Source organism: Rhineura floridana, chromosome 9, assembly GCF_030035675.1.
Source record: "Rhineura floridana isolate rRhiFlo1 chromosome 9, rRhiFlo1.hap2, whole genome shotgun sequence".
In the NCBI taxonomy this organism is placed as follows: domain Eukaryota; kingdom Metazoa; phylum Chordata; class Lepidosauria; order Squamata; family Rhineuridae; genus Rhineura; species Rhineura floridana.
In genome coordinates, this window is record NC_084488.1 from 12919454 (window position 1) to 12939867 (window position 20414).

At 41.4% G+C, this 20414-nt stretch overlaps 1 protein-coding gene across 1 annotated transcript in view; it reads right to left on the reverse strand.

Moving 5' to 3' along the window:
• Positions 1 to 376: 376 nt before the first annotated feature.
• Positions 377 to 20414, reverse strand: part of SEPSECS (Sep (O-phosphoserine) tRNA:Sec (selenocysteine) tRNA synthase) — a 46808-nt gene continuing 26770 nt past the window's right edge. Inside the window, exons 6-11 of the mRNA XM_061584229.1 lie at positions 19326 to 19428; positions 12068 to 12197; positions 11876 to 11967; positions 4539 to 4632; positions 2029 to 2119; positions 377 to 1276 (exon numbers count right to left, since the gene is read on the reverse strand). Coding sequence (XP_061440213.1) covers positions 1003 to 1276; positions 2029 to 2119; positions 4539 to 4632; positions 11876 to 11967; positions 12068 to 12197; positions 19326 to 19428 — 784 coding nt within the window. The 3' untranslated portion in view covers positions 377 to 1002. The remainder of the gene's footprint in view (positions 1277 to 2028; positions 2120 to 4538; positions 4633 to 11875; positions 11968 to 12067; positions 12198 to 19325; positions 19429 to 20414) is intronic.

Here is a 20414-nt window from a genome sequence, read left to right on the forward strand (position 1 = left end):
GTCCAAAACATCTGGAGCTCACCAGGCTGGGGCAGATTGCTCTATCTAGCTTAAAACAAGTGTGGTGTAGTGGTTAGAGTATAATAATTTAATGTATTATTAAGTTATTATTGTAACACCCTGTACATTGGCCCTGCAAGACCAATGGCACAATCCAGCAGGAAGTGTTCCTGCACAAGCCCACTGAAATGAAAGGAGACTGTACAAGGCTACTAGTACACTAGGTTTTGTGCAGCTCACACTCGTTTTCACAGAGGTCATGATAGAGAACTTAATGCAGGCTCATGGCTTGTGGGCACTGAATAAAGCCAAGTGAGAGAAGCAGAAATGTTTTGGAGGTGAACAGAAAAGGCGGGGGAACCCCAAGAAAAATTGCTTATGAAAGTAGTCCAAAGTGTTTTATTAAAAGAAAATGAGCCCAACGCGTTTCGGCCACTTCAGGTTTCGCCTTCGTCAGGGGCGGAGATAAGATGTAACTTCAAATTTATCTTATAGCTGGTTGTTTCAAATGTTCTTAATGGAGATTCTTTGTAATAAGAAATTGTCCATGTCCATGGAGATGAACAGAACACTTAAGCCCCAGTTCATGTGTTATTTCAGCAGTGTGGTAGCCCCTGAAAACTGGGACTTTGTGAGCGCTGTTTCATATGGGGGGCTGGTTTGTGTGACCTGTTACCCATATGAGCGCAGCATGATCATAAAATTAATGCAGCCCTGAAGTTGGAGATTAAATCACACACATTTGGACTTTATAGGGAATACTTAAGATACTATAATTTTTAAGTTACAACTTTGGTAGCGTTGACAGACACAAAACTGCATGAACTGTTTAGAATGAACTAATAATTAAAAAACCATAGCACAGCAAAGCTGCAACACTTCCCATGGAAGAGCACCCAAGTGACATTTTGGTTATTTTTTTTCATTAACTGCACTGCAGATTGCACAATATGACCTGATATAAACTTTGCACTTTATAAACTGGAAGTGATCTTCCATAGTTTAATTTTTGTCATCTCCGTCAGCTATATTGCATTTTTCTATACCAGAAACCACTTCTTCATTCACTATCGGGGAATCTTTTTCATCATTCTTTCCTCTTCTTAGAGTCTTCAAACAATTGTCAAGTCTTTTCAAGAACATATCCACATCTTCTTTTGCCATTCCAATGGCTGAAGCAGCATTGAGGTACACACAGTGGTAGCTGTTTGTATGGGCCATGAAGCCTTTGAAAGTATAGCCACTCACTGTTTGCAGAGACCCAAGGGGAACGACCCTGAAAGCAAACAAAAAGTAGTTACATACAGAAAAAAAAAACCACAAAGCAACTTGAATTGTGAACATTTTAGGGGCAGTTCTGGAGGTTAAAAAGAAGTAAAACCAACAAAAATGGTGCAATCCAAACTTCTTCCACCACAGCTCTGCAGAGCAGCAGAATCACTGCCGCACCTGCAGCCCTGCTGTTCTTGGTGGCTGTGGTGGAAGGTGGGGAGCTGGACAATCAGGTAGAATCCTTCTTCCAGCTCCGGGCTGGCACAAAGGCTGAGCCTGAATTGAGCCCAATGCTGGCCGCCAATTACTGTGAGACCAGCTCGGGATCCAGCAGATCGAAAGCCAGATCCAAAGCCCCATTTGGGGGCTTTCTACTGGCAGGGATACCTCCAACTGGCCTCTTGCTTGCCCATCTGTTCAGCAGGCAAAAGGGGGAGGCTGGCAGCGGCTGGTATGATGTCAACTCAGTTGGCAGAGTTGAGCAGAGGGATGCCTCCATTCAAGCCAAACCTCCCACAGCCTGACATAAGGGAGGTCTACATTGATCTGCCTGGCTGCAATTTTATGTAAACTCATCTGACAGTGAATTCCACTGAAATCAGTGGGCCTAACTTCAGAGTAAACATGCATAGAGCCGGGGTGTATGTGACCTCTGTCCTTTCAGCCTCTGCATAGTTTTTGAAGCTAACTCCTATTGCTCATAGAAATACTGATTCAATGTATTTCAGAATCTGATACATTAATGGAAGTACTCACCTTGCTCCAGAAACTTGTCTGGTAAAAAGCATAGATCCAAGCTGTGTGACAGCTGTACCACTTTGTTCATCTAGCTGTTTGAGTGACATAGCTGAAAATACAAGTCACCAGGTTATCGTAATTTATAACTTTTTCCCAACAGTAAAAACAAGCAGAAGGTTTTGCAAAGGTTTCTAAAAGAAAAAAAGGCAAAGGCAAAAGATACTTTATAGTTTTGGTGGCTCATATCTCAATTCAGTACATCAGCGCAGATGTAATACTGCCATTCTCTTATCCCACAGTTAAGGTATCAGGAGTTGGAAGTAGTCTTTCAACACTTCCTCCATTTCTACCTCCCAACTCTGATGCAGATTCCACCCTCCCTTCCACCAAAGTTCAACATTATATCTACTCCTATGGTTGCTAGCCAAGGTTAGCTTCAGTCATGAAACCAGAATTTGAAATTCACCAGCAAATTAAGAGGGAACCTATTTAGTGAACCATTACTCAGAACAGTGCAAATGTAACTATTAAGGGTTAAGATCAATGGGGAGAGAGAGATTCATGGTGGATGGGGGTAGAGACTGGCAGCACTATCTCTTTTACAAAGGTAAACGAAACGCTGGCATTATACTGACATTTTTCACAACCGCTGGAGCAGGCTGTTCACTGAAAAGACAGTGTACCAACAAATTCTGACGGTCTTTCTCTTTTGACAGGCCTCTGGATAATAGTAGGACCAGACTGAAAGATTTTAATATTCTTGGAATGACAAAATGCAGAATGAAGTACATTCTTATAACCAGTAGTGTAGTGACAAGTTCAGAAGTGCAGGGTCCCTTCATGATAGTCACGCCATGCCCCCTCATAGCCACATCCCGTCATTCACTTGTTTACTCTCATTGTCATCTCCACATTCCTCAGTCCTTCCCACGTGCACCTTCTCCCAGAACAACAGATGTCCCTAGGAGACAATCAGCATGCAAGAGGAGTGTGTTAGCTACTAAAAAGAGTCTTCTCAGTGGCTGGCTTGTCTCCTTTTACTCTGGCTCCAATCGGCAGGAAAGGACAAGAAATCATGTAAGAAGATTCTTCTCGGTGGCTAACACACTCCCTTTCACACTGATTGGCTCATAGGACGCTGGAGACATAGGGATCCTGCTGGGACCCTGCTCCCAAAAAAGTAAGGGGTCTAAGACCCCCCCAAGACCCTGGAGCATTACACCCCTGCTTATAAGTTATTTGGGGAAATATAAACTGAACAATTTTTGGAAAAGTCTTTTTTCTGTAATGCACTGTTTATCATTTTTATATTATATTAAATCATCCGCTTTATTTCTGATAGTGAAGGATTGCAGAGCGGGGCCTCATCCGAAGTGAATGGATATGTTTGAAAGAGAGGAGTCTGTTCTTAAGATACTGTGATCCAAGCTATTTTGGGCTTTAAAGATCAAAATGAGCGCCTTGAATTGGACTCAGGACAAACTGGGATCCAATAGATACAAAGCTGGAGTTATCTGTTCCCTGTAATGGATTTCCACTCAAGTTTCATGGCTCCATTTTGTACCACTTGGGAGCTTCCTAACACTCTTCCAAGTCACAAAGTGCCTTACAGATGTTAACAGCACATGCATGACTGTGGCCAAGTCAGTAATCACAGTTATATGAAAGAAAAAAATACTGGTCATGTGAATCAATGTACATTTTGACTGTTGCTTTTCTTCTACATGATGGTATTCGGCCTGCTTGTGCCCACTATCACATTGCTGAAGTAGTGTATAAACTACAAGCTTATGTGCATACCAGTGTGCATAACTGCAGTGACTCCCATTACAAGAGCTGCAAAAGGAGCTGTAACAATCACGGGTACTGATTCAAATCACCAGTATAGACAAATACTACCGTCATGTGATTGAAGGCTAGGGATGTGCTAGAATTCCGCCCAATTTGTATTTGGTACCATATTTTCCATTAATTCACTTATTTGCTATCACTGCAGATCAGATTTTTATGTAGTGATTTTCTGTGGCTATTTTCAAAAACTGATTTGTATAAAATAGATATTAATATCAATATATTTATCAATATTTCCTTCAATTTATCATTATTTCCTTCAATTTATCAACATTTCCTTTTAAAATATAGATATTAATATCAATATTGCTTCCGAGGGGAAAAAACGGATTGGTAAAAGCAGTGGCTTCCAGACCAAGAACAAACTCGAATCGGTATCAGCCAGTCAGTTCGATGGAATGCTTTTGAACTGGCACCGGCCAATGGGTCCCATCCCTACTGCAGGCATGCAGTGGCTCAAGGGCAGATGCACAAGAGCCCCATTCATATTGGGGGAAATTAGCTTATTTATTTATTTTCAATGTTACTATACTGCCTATTAACAAAACGTTCTCTAGCCAGTTCAGAAGGAAAAGCCACAGAGCACATATGAATCTGGCTCTATATAGTTGCCACATGCTTTATTCCACCACAGATATCTTCTGTGCAGATGCTACCATCCCACAATACCCAATTACCTAAGGAGATAGGATTGTGAGGTGTATCCAGCAGTCTCTCATTGTACGCTTCTGCTAATTTTTTCACTTCACTCGAAAGATAGGAAAACATTTCCTAGGGCGAGAGAAGAGGTTGTACTGTTTTTAGACTGATTTGCTATTCTTTACAAGAAATTTCAACCTTCTGAGTTTGCCATCAAATATTTCCAACTTAATTTTTAGATTAATCCATTAAAATATTGTGTAGCCAAACACTTCTAAACAGCAGCAGTTGACCAACCTAACAGCACTGACAATCCTAACAGCAGCTTCTTCTGGCTTCCTTTTACAGGCACTGGCTGGGAGGAGGCTGTAGCCAAAGAACCTCAAGTGGTCTCAGGTAATCTTGCATCCTAAGGCAGGTGGAGTTCAGGAAGAGTCATTTTTCTGACAATTAGAAAGTTCAAATCGAATGAATGTCCCAAACAATTTGGTAGCACAAAAAGATAAGGAGACAGAACAGGAGACAGAACAGGGATCAGACTAATCCCCTCCTCGAGATCAACATTATGAAGCTTGAAGGCAACCCATATCCCACAAAACCAAGGAACAATACACACATCATATACAATGGACAGTAGATTTAGCAGAGATCCTTCCCTCCTCTACGTGCTCTGCCTAATCCCCAGGGTAAGGCCACCACAGGGAAGCCCAAATGAAGCAGCTTCCAGAGCTGAGCAGTTAGTCACTTACTACAGCAGTAAAATCAGCTAATTTAAAACCAGGATATTAAAACTGCTAATTATATGTACGTGGCTAGCTGAAGCGACACGGCGAAACAAGGGGGAATGAAACAGTAAACAGCAGTGATTTATTAGATGATCCGCCTTTCAGATTTTTTTTCATTTTAATAAGCTTCTAGATCTCACAAGCAGCAAGCTAAGCATTTTACTGTACAATAAATTAGTAGTACCATATATCTGACAATACTTTTTGTGAGGTCAAATCCATATCTAACCCCTATTAGAAAATCTGGCTATTTTGTGAGGAATTTATGAGGAGTCCAAACACAAGTCTTACTTAAAAGAAATGTAAAAGAATATCATTGATTTTTCTGCGTAGCCATACTATATTTAACTCAGACGTAAAAGAATCTTATCTTACTAGAAGAGTATCGAACAACTTAAGCACTAAAATGCCAGCTAAATTTCCAGGGGGGGAAGTGAAGAGATTAAAAAAAAAAATCCCGAGTGAATACTTTAGGCTAGGTCAGCAGCAAGTCTGAGGGAAGAAAAAAAATGTTACCACCAAACTGTGTAGCATATCCTCAAGTCTTCCACAGATTTTTGACTATTACGGGTTCCAACAACAAGCCAACCAGAGATACAGACTTCAAGTTGCAGATTTCACACAGAAGGGAACAAATGATCTCAAACTCACATGAATTTGTGGCCCCATGTTACACTGCTCACATGAGTAGACCTGTGGAGCGCGTCATTTGCAGTAGCATTTGGCTGGTTGTTTGTCAAAACGGATCCTGAACTTATCAGTTGTAATGACAAACCATGCTTTGGCATTATGAGACTTTGGACACGTGTACTTCCTCCTGTCCGTCCCATTTCTTTTTGTGACAAGGTAGAAAGCTCTGATCCCTATTTGTGGCAAACCATAGTTTGCTAGATTTGGATGAGGTGGCAAATGTTATGTGACTTCAAGTTGATTTCAACTTATGGCAACCCTATGAATCAGCGACCTCCAACAGCATCTGTTATAAACCACCCTGTTCAGATCTTGTAAGTTCAGGTCTATGGCTTCTTTTATGAAATCAATCCATCTCGTTTGGTCTTCCTCTTTTTCTACTCCCTTCTGTTTTTCCCAGCATTATTGTCTTTTCTAGTGAATCATGTCTTCTCATTATATGACCAAAGTATGATAACCTCAGTTTCATCATTTTAGCTTCTAGTGATAGTTCTGGTTTAATTTGTAACACCCAATTATGTCTTTTTCGCAGTCCATGGTATCTGCAAAGCTCTCCTCCAACACTGTATTTCAGATTTGTTGATTCTTCTGTTATCCACTTTTTCACTGTCCAACTTTCACATCCATACATAGAGATCGGGAATACCATGGTCTGAATGATCCTGACTTCAGTGTTCAGTGATACATCTTTGCATTTGAGTACCTTTTCTAGTTCTCTCATAGCTGCCCTCCCCAGTCCTAGCCTTCTTCTGATTTCTTGACAGGATCTGAAGTTTCTGCTCTTGGCATATGAAGAAAGGAGGAAGGGAAGGACAGATTACAAGAGGCAGATGCTTGTTCCTGGTTTATGCTCATACCAATCTGACTAGGTTCTCCAAAATCGAAGCGGAACTTGTAAAACTCAGCAAATAACTACAAAGAATGGTTGGAGTCCACAGTGGAATGCACAGGTGTCTGCTCATACATGGTCTTTTCTGCTTCGTCTTCAAGTGGCGCTCATCCATCCCCGCATCATAAGACCACCAAGGCTGCGAGTCCTCCAGAGTGGTGACTCATGAGATGTGAGGGATGCTGCTGGAAGGAAATGTTGCTCCTCCACTTGTACGTGCTTTCTACACACGAGGGAGGGGAGCTTGGATTCTGTTTCATATATATCAGGTAAGCCAAATTACTAACAAAAATGCCCCACAAAAAGCAAACACAGCCACCTGACTGCAGCAATGCTGCACAAAACTAGCGATATAGCCAGTGCAGTATCATGGATAGGTTTGGACCAGCGAAACCTGCATTCAAAATTATACTCATCCATGAAGCTCACTGGGTGGCTAATTGATTTCTGGCTGACAAAAAAGCAGCTGGGGGGGAGAAGGCTGCGTTGCAGTTTTGGAGGACAGGTGCTGCTCTAGGACAAGCACTCCCATGCCATATCATGCACCTGCTTGCTTCCCACCGGTAAGCCTGTATATTTTCGAACCAGAGGGGTATTACAAAAGCTCTGAACCCTTCTAGTTCTTTCTCTGGCCTTGTAAAAGGTTGCCAAGGAGCTATTAATTGTTTAGGGAGGTAGAGAACATGAAACATGTTCCTTTGAATCATGCAGAGGGCAATGGAATCTGGGCTGGGCTATCTGGTTCTGTTGCAGAAGTGAATTCCCCCCCCCTGCAAGACATTGCCTAGGTTCCTTATTGATGTGAGTTCAAATAACCTGCAATGAGATTTGACATGGAGATAAGGCAAGAAAAGGGAGAAAATTATTCTGATTTTTTTTTTTTTTACTAGCCTGGCTTCTTTTTTTTAATAGGTGTAGTGGAACCAATATAGAAAAGAGCACTCAATGTCAAGCTATAAATAGCTCCTGCTGAGAACGTAATAGCTCTGCCTCAGCTTTCACAGAGCAAAAGGCAATAAACCATTACTATTAAATTTTATCATACAGGAACACACACATTTAAAGTACACTAAACAAAAAGAAAAAAGAGATGCACAAGTTCTTATTTCTTCAACAAATCCAACAACAGAAACTTATTTACAACACTTGGAAAATAATGCTTATGGAGCCAAACAAAATTTTCAGTGACAAGATTTGGTTCTTCAGATTTGCTTCTTGAATGAAATCATTAACATCTATTTTTTTAGTCACTAAAGAAGTAACAACTGAGTAACAGAATATATTACTTTTAAAGATACATGGCCATTCATTGAGCTTTATCATCTGGCAAAGTCAAGTTATTTGTGGTTCCCAGCAATTCAAAAATGTCCTCAGTACTTATGTACTGTGAATCTAATCCTCCAATCAAGACCAAATTTTGAGAAATGTACACCTAATTTTGATGTGTGTCACAGTGTGTGTGACAGACAGAGAAAGAATTGGATTAGGACAATTACTTTCATTTTAAAATGGCAATGAGGTCGTTGTGGAGAATCATTAGAAATTTTACATCATTTCATGCCAAGGTGCCATTGAAACTTTTCTGGAGCAATTATAAATTAGTTGCTCTTGCTGCGACCTAGTCTAATCTTCCCCAAATTTCTGATAGACTAGTCACAACTTTTCTGTGTTAAGAATTGGAATCACATTTCACTCTTTTCCCTTGAAAGTATTACTTTTAAGGTATAACAGTAAGAATGTCCTTCCCTTGCAGGAGTCCTCTTCCGTAATTTTCTGCATGAGTCATTGATCTGCCTGTGCCTCCTGGCTAGGAGGAAAAAACCCACTGCAATGACTCATGCAGAGATTAAATAGGCAACCTCCTCTGAGTATGGTGGGTAATTCTGCCATGCTTCTGTAGTAGGAGTGACTGACTGATCCAATCATATCTGATGCAGAGTCACAGCAAAATTACATCAACTCTCCCTATCCCACCCCAAGACACACACTTTGAGAAAAAATGGAAGGAGATAAGATCAAAGCACTGAATCATGTAGTGATGTAGTGAAGATGGCCTTCATGCATGTGGGGTACTCTAGATTCATAGGAGCCTTTTATTATTTATTTCTTGTGACATGCTATTGTGCCATGGTAGATTGCTTAGAAACTACTGACCTAGACACTAGATCTTGAGATTCCTATAAAAGCTGCAAATGAGGAGGCACCACAAGTCACTTCCAACAATTTGTCTGCAGGCCACAGGCTGGATTTTTTGTTTTGCTTACACAAAGCAACTGAACAATGAATGGCACAGATGCATCAGCCATAAATTAGAGAGGCTTCTGTTTTAGGTAACATCGTCACTTTGTTTCTACCTAATACAAGAATAGTTCTAAGCTTGCAAAACAATAAAATATTAAATATTCAAGAGTTTGGAGATGCAAGAACTGAAGTAACATGCATTTGACTAAAGCCCTTACATCAGCAAATCAGAAGATCACACTAAGGGGAAAAAAGCAATGAGCAAAAAAGTATGTAGTGCCAAAGCAAGTCAATTATTAGAGCCTAGTCAATCTTTACTTATAATAGGGAAAATTGTGTGTGCGTGCGCGCGAGCGTGCGCATGTGGCTACTGTTATCATTTTCTTCTTGTTGTTGCATGTTCCAGTCGCATTAGCCTATGAATAATCTCTTTTCTGGCTCCCAAAAGAGACCCTTAAAAAAATAGAGGACTACTTAATCCAGTGCACACAACCTGAAGTGGTTCAGTCCAGGAAAAGTTTTATCACTTGACTGAACAGTAAAAAAGGCACCAACAGGTATATAGATGGGTCTCATAGTAATAGTTATAAAAAGTTAGGAACAAATTTAAAAGGTTGCATCACAAAACAAAAAAGGGTTGCTGAATTAAAATGCTACTTCCATCTGTAGTTCTTGTGTTTCCTTTAAAGACACTGTAGTGTGATTAATGAGTTCTTGACCAAGGTGCCTTCTGTAGCTTGAAGTGGGTAACAACACTCACAGTTGTTTTTCCTCCATGCAGGACTGGATGTTGTACTGAAATGGCACTTGTGGTCATATTTGATCATTTTCAGCTAGGAATCAATAAGGGAAATTGTACCCTATTGAACTTATTAGATCCTGTTACAGCCTCATTCGTCATGAGGTGATGGCATCTCAGCTGCAGGACTTGGTGGTGGTTTGCAGGCACTTTCCTGAACATCCCCATGATTCTAGTAATTTCTGGTGTTGAAAGGTTGCTTGAAGTCTCTCAGAACCTTTGCTGTAGGGTGTCCTGGCCAACCCCGTTGGGATTTAGATACAGATTCACTGTTGTGTTTTTCTCCATTATGTTCAATGTGGAATTTCAGCTTAATGCGTGTCATAGATCATCTTACAAGCTATACAGGATTCTGCATCTCTGCACAGCGCAACGACATGACTACTCAAGCTAAGACGATATCACAGAAATTACATAGCTCTTGAGATCCTTTAAGTAGCCTTGGGGTGGGCCCTCTCCGTTTGTGTGGGGCAGGCTTCTCTGCATGGGCTGCATGCACGAGCAAGCACTCCTCCTAAGTTGAAAAAACTGGTGCTATCTGTGCACATCTGCCTGCATGTCTTTGGCAACAGAAGCACTTCATTGAGATCTTCCCGACACCGGCTTGGTCTGAGTTTCTGGCTCCTCTTCCTCTAGAGGAGGCATGCATGTCAGTGGCTTGGGCAAAGAGGGAGGGTGGAGTGGAGGACAAGGGGCTGACTCATCGTCAGAAATAGTTTCTTCAGTTGTAACTGGAGCTAAGGGGTGGAGCTGTCACTGTCAAAAGTGCCGAAGCCTCCTGTATCAGTCACCCACAAAATGCACCCCACTGGGGCCCTTCCCTGGATCCCATTCTATTTCTTTCTCTTTGATCACTCTAGGAATGCTCCACGGGACTCATGACACAAGGTCTCTTTTGCCTGTTTTGATCAATACATGTATACAACATACTGCAGAAGAGCATGTGGATTCATCAGCTAACATCCAGCTCTCTCTGTTTTCAACATTCTAACCCAGACTCAATGTGGTTTTTGGCTGTAGTCAGGCACTTTATACAGATAAACCAACATGACAGCAAATCAAGACAAGGCTGAAAAAGATACATGAAAATTTGAGGGCTAGATAAACCTTTTACCAGGACATTCTTATTGGATTATCTTGGGTAACTTTCTCAGTGTAACCTATTAAAGTCTAAGGCTGCAATGCAAACCTCAGGCAGAGAGTAGAAAGGCTTAACGGAGTGAAGGGCCACGAGCACATCCACAGCCTTGCAGCTCACAATGGCCGGGACAGCGAAATCGCTACGCCAGCCTGGAGCTTCCAAAGAGGAAGAACACTGGGATGGTCTGTGTGTAATGCTAAATTATGGTTTAGAACTACATGGACAAGCCTGAGCAAAGCATAAGGTTTGCATGTGTGTCCCATCCTCCCACATAGCTGGGGAGAGGGTGGGATAGGCTTCAGCCAATTTCACTTTTAGTTTCAAATAATCTCAGCTTGTTTGAAAGCTTTGTGGACCAGGAATCCTGGTTCATGACAAACAATGGTTTGTTAAGTAAGCTAGCCAGCTTCATCATAACCCATGATTTGAAGATGGTTTGTTTAGCAATCTACCATTGTTTGTTATATGCCAGGATTCCTGATTTGCATATTGAGATTCTCTGAAACTCAAAGTCAGAAGTCCAGATGTCCTCCCAGCTGCACAGGAGGAAGGAAGAAAGAAGTGGGAGTGCACAAGTCCAACACTTCACCCAGCTTCACTGAGTTTCATCCATGTAGTGCTGAACCATGGTTTAACTCTGCATGCAAACCAGCCCACTATACAAATGTGACATATATTGCGAAAACAGAGCCTTGACTGCCAGCACCCCAAAACAGGAGATAACTACAGACTGGACTATGTGCCTACTGCGGTTGAAGCTCAAAAATGACTGTTACATATTTATTACAACTTAAGATGTAATTTACCATCAGTTAATTTTGAAATATTACCTTTCTTTCTTTTAGCAGCTGTTGATACCCCTTTGTGCCCAAGGTCAGCAGCGTAATGAGAACATCTAATGAAGGAGAGGCTGATGCTCTTCCTGGGGGATGGAATAAGATATCAATCATTATTTTTTTCATTGAGGAGAATAAGCTATTTGAGATGTTTCCTGAAGAAAAATCAATTTAAAAACTATGTACCTGGGTACGTTTTGCTGATCTCTTGTATGAAGGAGTCACTGAAGCCAGCAATGATAGCACCACCTACTGGAACCATAAAATTTTTGTCCAAACTCTGCACAAAAGCATCAATTCTACCTCTTTGTGCTCCCTAAAAATACAGACACAAAACCAAGATGAGAACCAAGGTAATCTAGTCTTCATCTATATGATAAACAAAAAGTTGGTCCTTTAAAAATCCAACAGGCTCATGAACAGAACAACACTAGTCAATGTCAGCAATGACTGGTACAATCCACCAGAAAAGTGATCCTATGCAAGTCCCACTGACATTTATTTAAAGCATTTTACACCACTCTTCAGCTAAAATTGATTTATTTTGTAATGTACACCACTGTACGGTTTTGTTACAATCAAGCGGTATATAATTTTTGTTAAATAAATAGGCTCCCAGAGCAACTTAAGACATCCTATCTCTCAAGATTACAATCTGACACAACACTGAAAGAAAAAGGGAAAGACAAAAAAAGGAAACTCAGGCACCAGGTCTTACATGTGACAAAGTTCTTAAAGGTTCAGGTGGGATGGAAATAGTTCTGGGAGAGGAGGAGTCAAAAGGAGGTGCACTCTCAGCTGAACTGATGGGAGTGACCCTGCTTCTCCTCTCTCTCTCTCTGCAGCAACCTGATGAAATGCCTCCTGCTAGGTGACATCTGAGGGAGGAAAAGAACCAAAGGCAGCTAGTCTTTTATTAAGCTCTTGCATAGTTCCCATTCATTTCAAGGGAGCTTGTTAAAGGAGAAATGTCCAGTGGATTGTGCCCTGGTTTCTTTAGAGGGGCTCCGTTGTATATTGTTGCATCTGTTTTGGAAAGCAAGGTGAAATGATAAAGACTAGAATTATAGAACTCGTCTCTTGCAGCATCACAATTTTCCAAAACATGCCATGTGGTTTTAACTATATAATTCCTATTCACTAAGAGACCTATGCAAGACCACAAATGCTTACCTCATAAAAAGGGGATACATCTGTAAATCCATTGGGATATTTTAATCTGTCAAGAATGGAGGTTCTCTTTTACATCCTATTGCTTTACTGCACATATAGATTAGAACAAAAACTGGACATGTTCCTGTTCCAGTTCCTGTTGTTGTTTTATTAGATTTCTATCCCGCCCTTCCTCCCAGTAGGAGCCCAGGGCGGCAAACAGAAGCACTAAAAACACTCTAAAATATCATAAAAACAAACTTTAAAATATATTAAAACAAAACATTCTTAAAACATATTAAAACAAAACATTTTTAAAAAGATCTTTTTTTAATAAAAGCTTTAAAAACATATTAAAAAGCAATTCCAACACAGATGCAGACTGGGATAAGGTCTCTACTTAAAAGGCTTGTTGAAAGAAGATGGTCTTCAGTACATGCTGGAAAGATAACAGAGATGGCGCCTGTCTAACATTTAAGGGGAGGGAATTCCAAACAGTAGGTGCCACTACACTAAAGGTCCATTTCCGATGTTGTGAGGAACAGACCTCCTGATTAGATGGTATCTGTAGGAGGCACTCACCTGCAGAGCGCAGTGATCGACTGGGTATACAAGGGATAAAACGGTCTTTCAGGTATCCTGGTCCCAAGCTGTATAGGGCTTTGCACACCAAAACCAGCACCTTGAACTTACCCCGGTAGCTAATGGGCAGCCAGTGCAATTCATTCAGTAGTGGGGTGACATCCTGGTGATACCTTGACCCAGTGAGTAGTCTCACTACTGCATTTTGCACCAGCTGCAGCTTCCGCACCAATCTCAAGGGTACCCCCACATTACAGTAATCCAGACTGGAGGTTACCAGTGCATGGGCAACAGTGGTCAGGCTATTCCAGTCCAGAAACAGCCCCAACTGTCTTACCAGCCAAAGCTGGTAAAAGCAACTCCTAGCCACTGAGGTCACCTGGGCCTCTAGTGACAAAGATGGATCCAGGAGCATCTCCAGACTACAAACCTGCTCTTTCAGAGGGAGTATGACCCCATCCAAAGCAGGCAACTGACAAATTATCCAAACTCAGGAACCACCAACCCACAGAGCCTCCATTTTCCTAGGATTCAGAGTCAGTTTATTGGCCCTCATCCAGCCCACCACCGAGTCCAGGGCTTGCATGGCCTCTCCTGATTCAGATGTTACAAAGAAATAGAGCTGGGCATTGTCAGAGTACTGCTGACACCTCGCCCCAAATCTCCCAAGGGCTTTATATAGATGTTAAACAGCATTGGGGACAAGATGGTACCCTGCAGCACCCCACAGCACAACTGCCAGGGGACTGAAAGACAATCACCCAATGCTATTCTCTGAAAACAACCCCAGAGATAGAATCGGAACCACTGTAAAACAATACTTCCAATACCCATCTCACCAAGTCAGCCCAGAAAGATACCATGGTCAATGGTATCAAAAGCCGCCGAGAGATCAAGTAAGAATAACAGGGTTGCATTCCTCCTGTCCTTCTCTTAATAGAGGTCATCCATCAGGGTGACCAATGCCGATTCAGTCTCATAACCAGGCCTGAACTCAAGACTGGAATGGGTCAAGATAATCTGTTTCATCCAAGAGTACTTGCAATTGCTGCACCACAACCCTCTCTATCACCTTCCCTAAAAAGGGGGTATTTGCAACTGGGCAGTAGTTGTCACAAACCAATGGGTCCAGGATGGGCTTTTTCAGGAGAGGTTGGATCACCGCCTCTTTCAGGGCAGCTGGAACCACTCCCTCCTGCAACAACATGTTGACCACAACCTGGATCCTGAAACCCCCTCGGCAAGCTTTAATAAGGCAAGAAAGGCAAGGGCCAAGAGGACACGTTGCTGGCCTCATCGGCGCAAGCACCTTGTCCATGTCATCAGGCCGCATTCGCTGAAACCAATCCGCATCCACTGAAACTGAATTGAAACAGATTAACATAGGCTAATACTTTTTCTTGTTAACTGAAATTAGCTGTCATTGTACAGTGAAACTGAATTGAGCATTAACCACAATCTATTGTTATTCCAGATTCTAACCCTATGCATGTTTACTTGGAAGTAAGTCACACCAAATTCAACAGTGCTTACTTCCTAGTGAGCATGTTTAGGAAACAGGATCCCCATGAACTCTTTAGGACGTGCAAATCCTTTAATAGAGAAGTGTTTTATTTATTTACATTAATATATTTCTAACCTGCCTCATCAAGGTGATTTATGAGGAAGCTTACATTATTAGGATAATAAAAAAGCAAAGCTAGAACAGCAGCTGAAAAAAATAACCCAGCTAAGATTCTAAAATCAGCAAGGAATAAGACGGCAGAAGAATATACCCTGAATGAAAAGAACTGTGCAGATAAACATGTTTTTTTCTTAGTGCCTAAAACTTACTATAGGCACCAGGGACAGTATCCAACTAACATGCTCTGTCAGTGCATGGATTAACACTTGCACAATGGAACTTTCCTCCCCTCATGCATCCCCTAAATCTGTGCTGGGCGTTTCCCAACCCTCTGAAGCAGATTTGGGGAGGGTGCAGGGCAGGGAGAGGAGGAAGAGAAGTTCTGTTGTACAAAAGTAGGTCCTTGCACTGATGGAACGGTTACATAGCGCTATACTAGATACAATCCTTGGAGCAGAGCCATAGGGAGCATGCTCTGCAGGCAAGGTGCCACCAAAGTAAACACCGACTCTCTTGTTCACAGGCCACCTCACCTCAGCTGGTAGGGGAACTCAAGACAATGATAATCTTAGATAGCAGCATGGCACGGTTCATATGGGTTTGTTCTCAAGTTGATCCCAAGCTATGTAGGACTTATAGGTTATGGTAAACCCAGTCCTTTGAATGGTATCCAGGACTGCACACAAAACCTGTCAGTGCTGGATTTAGCTGCACTACCAATTTGTGAACTTGATCCTCAAAGGGGAGTGCAAATCCATCCAAACAAGTCTGAACACTCACCTCTCAGATCTGGTCAACCATCTACCAACAACACCTATAGTCTGCTTGGATTGAGCTTCAGAATCTACTTTTTTCCCTAGTGGCAAACTGTGCTATAAGCAACGATTTCTCTGTCAGCTAAACAGATCTATTCCCCTTAACCCAAAGTGGGGGGGAAAATCAAACTAAAATTGACCTCTTTGAATGTTTTAACATACATCATGAAAAACAGGAGCAAGGCAGAAAGCGGCATGCATCCCAGTGGACTAATGTACCAATTGTGCTACTCAGTATTTTCCTGACAAGGCTATCATTAGAAATGATTATTTCCATTATAGGTGATGTGGGAAGTTAAATTGTTGTTCCCATTTTGATCTTAGAATGTTTAGCTGTAATAGTTCAGCTTTCCACGATATAAATGTTAATTTGGCTACTGCCAACTTTGCAAATATGTCTGTGGGGATGAGGAGAGTGGTGTCCACCCTATTTCTTGTTGACTGTCCACCACTCCACGGTCTTTACACACCACTTACTTCTGGTGTTAAAGGCCTAAGGGGCAGTATGAGGAAAAGGGAGATGTGAAGGACACATTCCTCACCTGGTATCCAGGGCCAATGCTTACCTTCCTCAAGCATCCACCTAATAAGTCTGTATTACAAAGTTCTCTTATCTTCACATTTTTTCATGAGCTGTTCCATATCTCTGGAATTTCCTATCCCTGACACACCAAGAATCCCCCCTCAATCAACCCCATCTAACACAACCATAAGGCAGTCTTCCTCCAAACCATGGTTTACAAATCAGGACCTAGCCTTGACACTCATTATGGTTTAGTTATATGTGCCTGTTTTCTCATCAGCCAGAATCTGAAGCCCCCAGATGAAATGGGTTTGGAAACCATGGTTAATATCTGCATACAATTAACTCTAAAATACAGTTAGGGAATAAAAGGGGGAAGTGCTAAAGAGAGGGGAAGACCAAGTCTATAATCCTGTGGTTGGTTCCTAATTTGCAAGCCATGGTTGGCAGCAAAACACTGTTATATCTGCATCTGATATCTGAATAAAGCAGCAGTTAAAAAGCAGGTCTTTTCTTTCAGACCTTCCTCACACAATTCCCTTCTGTGTCATCTTTATTTTCCATTAGCATCTTCTCTTATTAGACTGTAAGCCTTCAGGCGGGGCGATGTCTTTTCAACTTTTGTGGTGTACTAGTGATTGTATGCATATTATAAAACATAACATAATGTATATTATGAATTATTTTTCACGAAAATTAAACTACTCCACAAGCAAATGTATTTTATAATACCTGAAATAAGCATGAGCTCATAAGGTGAGGAAACAGACACCACACCAGTGTGAATTTTTCCATCCAAATATTTTTATGCGTCATGTATTTATTTTGCCAAATGCATTTACTAGACACAGCACAAGTACCATATAAGTCATTTCAAATGTATTTTAAAGTTTTGAATCCATAAATACAAACGTAAATAAAATTGTTTTAAAAAACAGATTTCAGGAACAATCTAACCCACATTCCTAAAATCCAAAAAACTCTGGTCCACCTTAACATAGTGGGCTAAAAATGAGAGTGGAGAAGGTGAGGGAGATAAAGAAAGCAGGGAGTGTATGAAAACTGACTAGCCAGTCTGCTAAATAAGCGCTACTGATGCAGGAAAGTCCAACAGTATACATACACATACTCAGGACAGGCAGGAGGAATCCCCATCACATGCTAGTAAAAGGCAAATGACTATTCAATCTGCTGATTTGGGCTGCATGTGCATAACCTATACATCAGCATAACTGTACAGAAACAACTGCAGAAAATCCACAACAAATTTAAGCATCTCAACCATTTAAAGGCACAGAAGAGCTAATTCTCACATTTTGCAACCAGGGCTGTGGAGTCGGTACGCCAGACCTTCGACTCCGACTCCTCTATTTTTCTATTGTCCGACTCCGACTTCTTCATAAATGGCAAATGTATATTAACTAGTAATAACAAATTTACTGTAGTAAAATGGTAGCACAAGGCATTTCATCACCACCACGTGAATCCAGAGCTTGGAAAAGTTACTTTTTTGAACTACAACTCCCACGAGCCCAATCCCTGGGGCTGATGGGAGTTGTAGTTTAAAAAAGTAACTTTCCCAAGCCCTGGATTCACATGGTGGTAATGAAATGCCTTGTGCTACCATTTTACTACAGTAAATTTGTCAGAGCTTGGAAAAGTTACTTTTTAAAACTACAACTCCCATCAGCCCCAGCCAGCATGGCCACTGGATTGGGCTGATGGGAGTTGTAGTTCAAAAAAGTAACTTTTCCAAGCTCTGTTATACATTTGCCATTTATGAAGAAGTCAGAGTGGGAATCGGAGTAGGAGTCGGTACATTTCTACCGACTCCGACTCCTACTCCACCCAAAATTGCTCCCGACTCCGACTCCACGACTCCGACTCCACAGCCCTGTTTGCAACAAGGGAAGGTCTACAAAAAGTGACTTTGCACATCATTTTGTTGAGGAACTGTTTGCATCAACAGCCCCCAAATGGGCAAAACCACATAAAGAAGAGTTCTGAGTTCTCAACAGTCAAAGCTTGGCTTACCTGTGGCTACTTTTTACTGGACACATAGCCAGACTAGAGATGTAAAATTTCCAGAAATTTTGAAGCCATGGAAAAAAACATTTTTTCCAGAAAAAATGGAACTTTTTGGAAAAATTGAAATGCAATATTAGCACTTTTTACAGATTGAAAGTCACTTCAGGAGCATCTAATTATGTGCAAGTTGGTTTGGCATAAAATTATCACATTTGGTATATTAAAAGTACATTTTATTCAAACAATTATTACAAATTGAATTTACTTTTTAAAATTTTTACTTTTTTTGTAACAAATGGATCTAAAGGTCCTGAACTGTAACCTGAACTGTAAGGAACCTCTTTCATTAATGAGCAGGCAAAAAATAATTTAAAAACCCAGAAGAAACCATCAGCATTAATAACAAAGAAAATTATTTATGTCTCTGCTAGTCCTCCACAGTGTCAAGCAAACATAAAGATCCATTCTCATAAAAAGAACTGAAAAAAAAAACAAAAAAGGCTTTGGGGAAAAAACACCACCACCCCATTTCCCCTCCCCGAATTTTCCCGGGCCTTCACATCTCTAAGCCAGACATAAAAAAAGAAAGTGCAATTCTCATGTCAACATCCATGGAAACATAACATTACCAACAAGAAAGCTCAAAGATTCAAAGTTTGCTGTGAGACTCTAGTTAATCTAAAAGAGACAAGGCCCACACTGAAGGTAAAAGCCCCTTACCTGCTGGATGAGGTGCATACATTTGGAAGACTGAATGCCATATGCATTGTTGACAATGTGGGGGATGCCATATCTCGCACAAATCTCAGCCAATTCTTCCAATCTGCAAATATAAAATTGAAATTTGGGCAAACATAATCAAGGACAGAAAAGTCATAGGAAGAACTAGGTAGGAAAGGCTGAAATAAAGGAAAAGGAAAAATAAGGAAAAGCAAAGTAGCTATTCAGTTGCTTAAGCTACAAGGGGATTATGAAAACCCAGTGGCATATTCGGTTGTGGCTGGCAGTGGATGACCATCTTAGCATTCCACATTACCAACTACTCTTACAACTTTCCTTAGCTTCAAAACCTGTTTGTTGTATGTTACAGGAAACTACTGTTTGAGATTAAAGCCCCTGGACAATAGAACTCATTCCACAGTTCTTTAGATGTGAGCTACTAATGAATAATTACACTCTAAGCAATTTTTTCTAACAAGTATTTGGATGAAAAATTCCATTTAAAAAGATAAGCTGTTACTATTTAGAGGCATTCAATATCTCACCCCCCCTTTTTAAAATCACAACCTTCCCATTCATCTAAATGACTAAACATACAAAACCTGTTGTGAAAATTAAATAGCTCAGGACAGAGTGATTTTAATCAAGGACCCAACTTTTTAATTAGGCTCTTTAAAAAACAACAAGTACACTAATTGGATACTGTAACCCGGGCGGGCGCCAGGCATGACTGGGCCCTTGGGCACCTGCCCGCACCTACCTCTCCCACTGCGGTAAATGCTGGCTGTGCTGTGTGTGCATGCCTACCATCAACCAAAATAGCATCCGAGGCTTCCCGAACGGACTGATGCCTCGGTTGCCATCTTGGTTGATGGCATGCATGTGCGCTGTGCTCCCCTGCCTGCCATCAACCAAGTTGGTGGCAGGGGCATTAGCCCCTTAGAGAAGCCTTGGCCGGCATCTTGGTTGATGGCAGGCATGCGTGCAGGTGGACTTGCACGGTTGTAGGGGGGTGCCTGGGAGCTCCCTAACTGCAATCTGTGGCAGGGTTGGGAGCTGACACTGCCGCGGCATGGGAGCACTACCAAC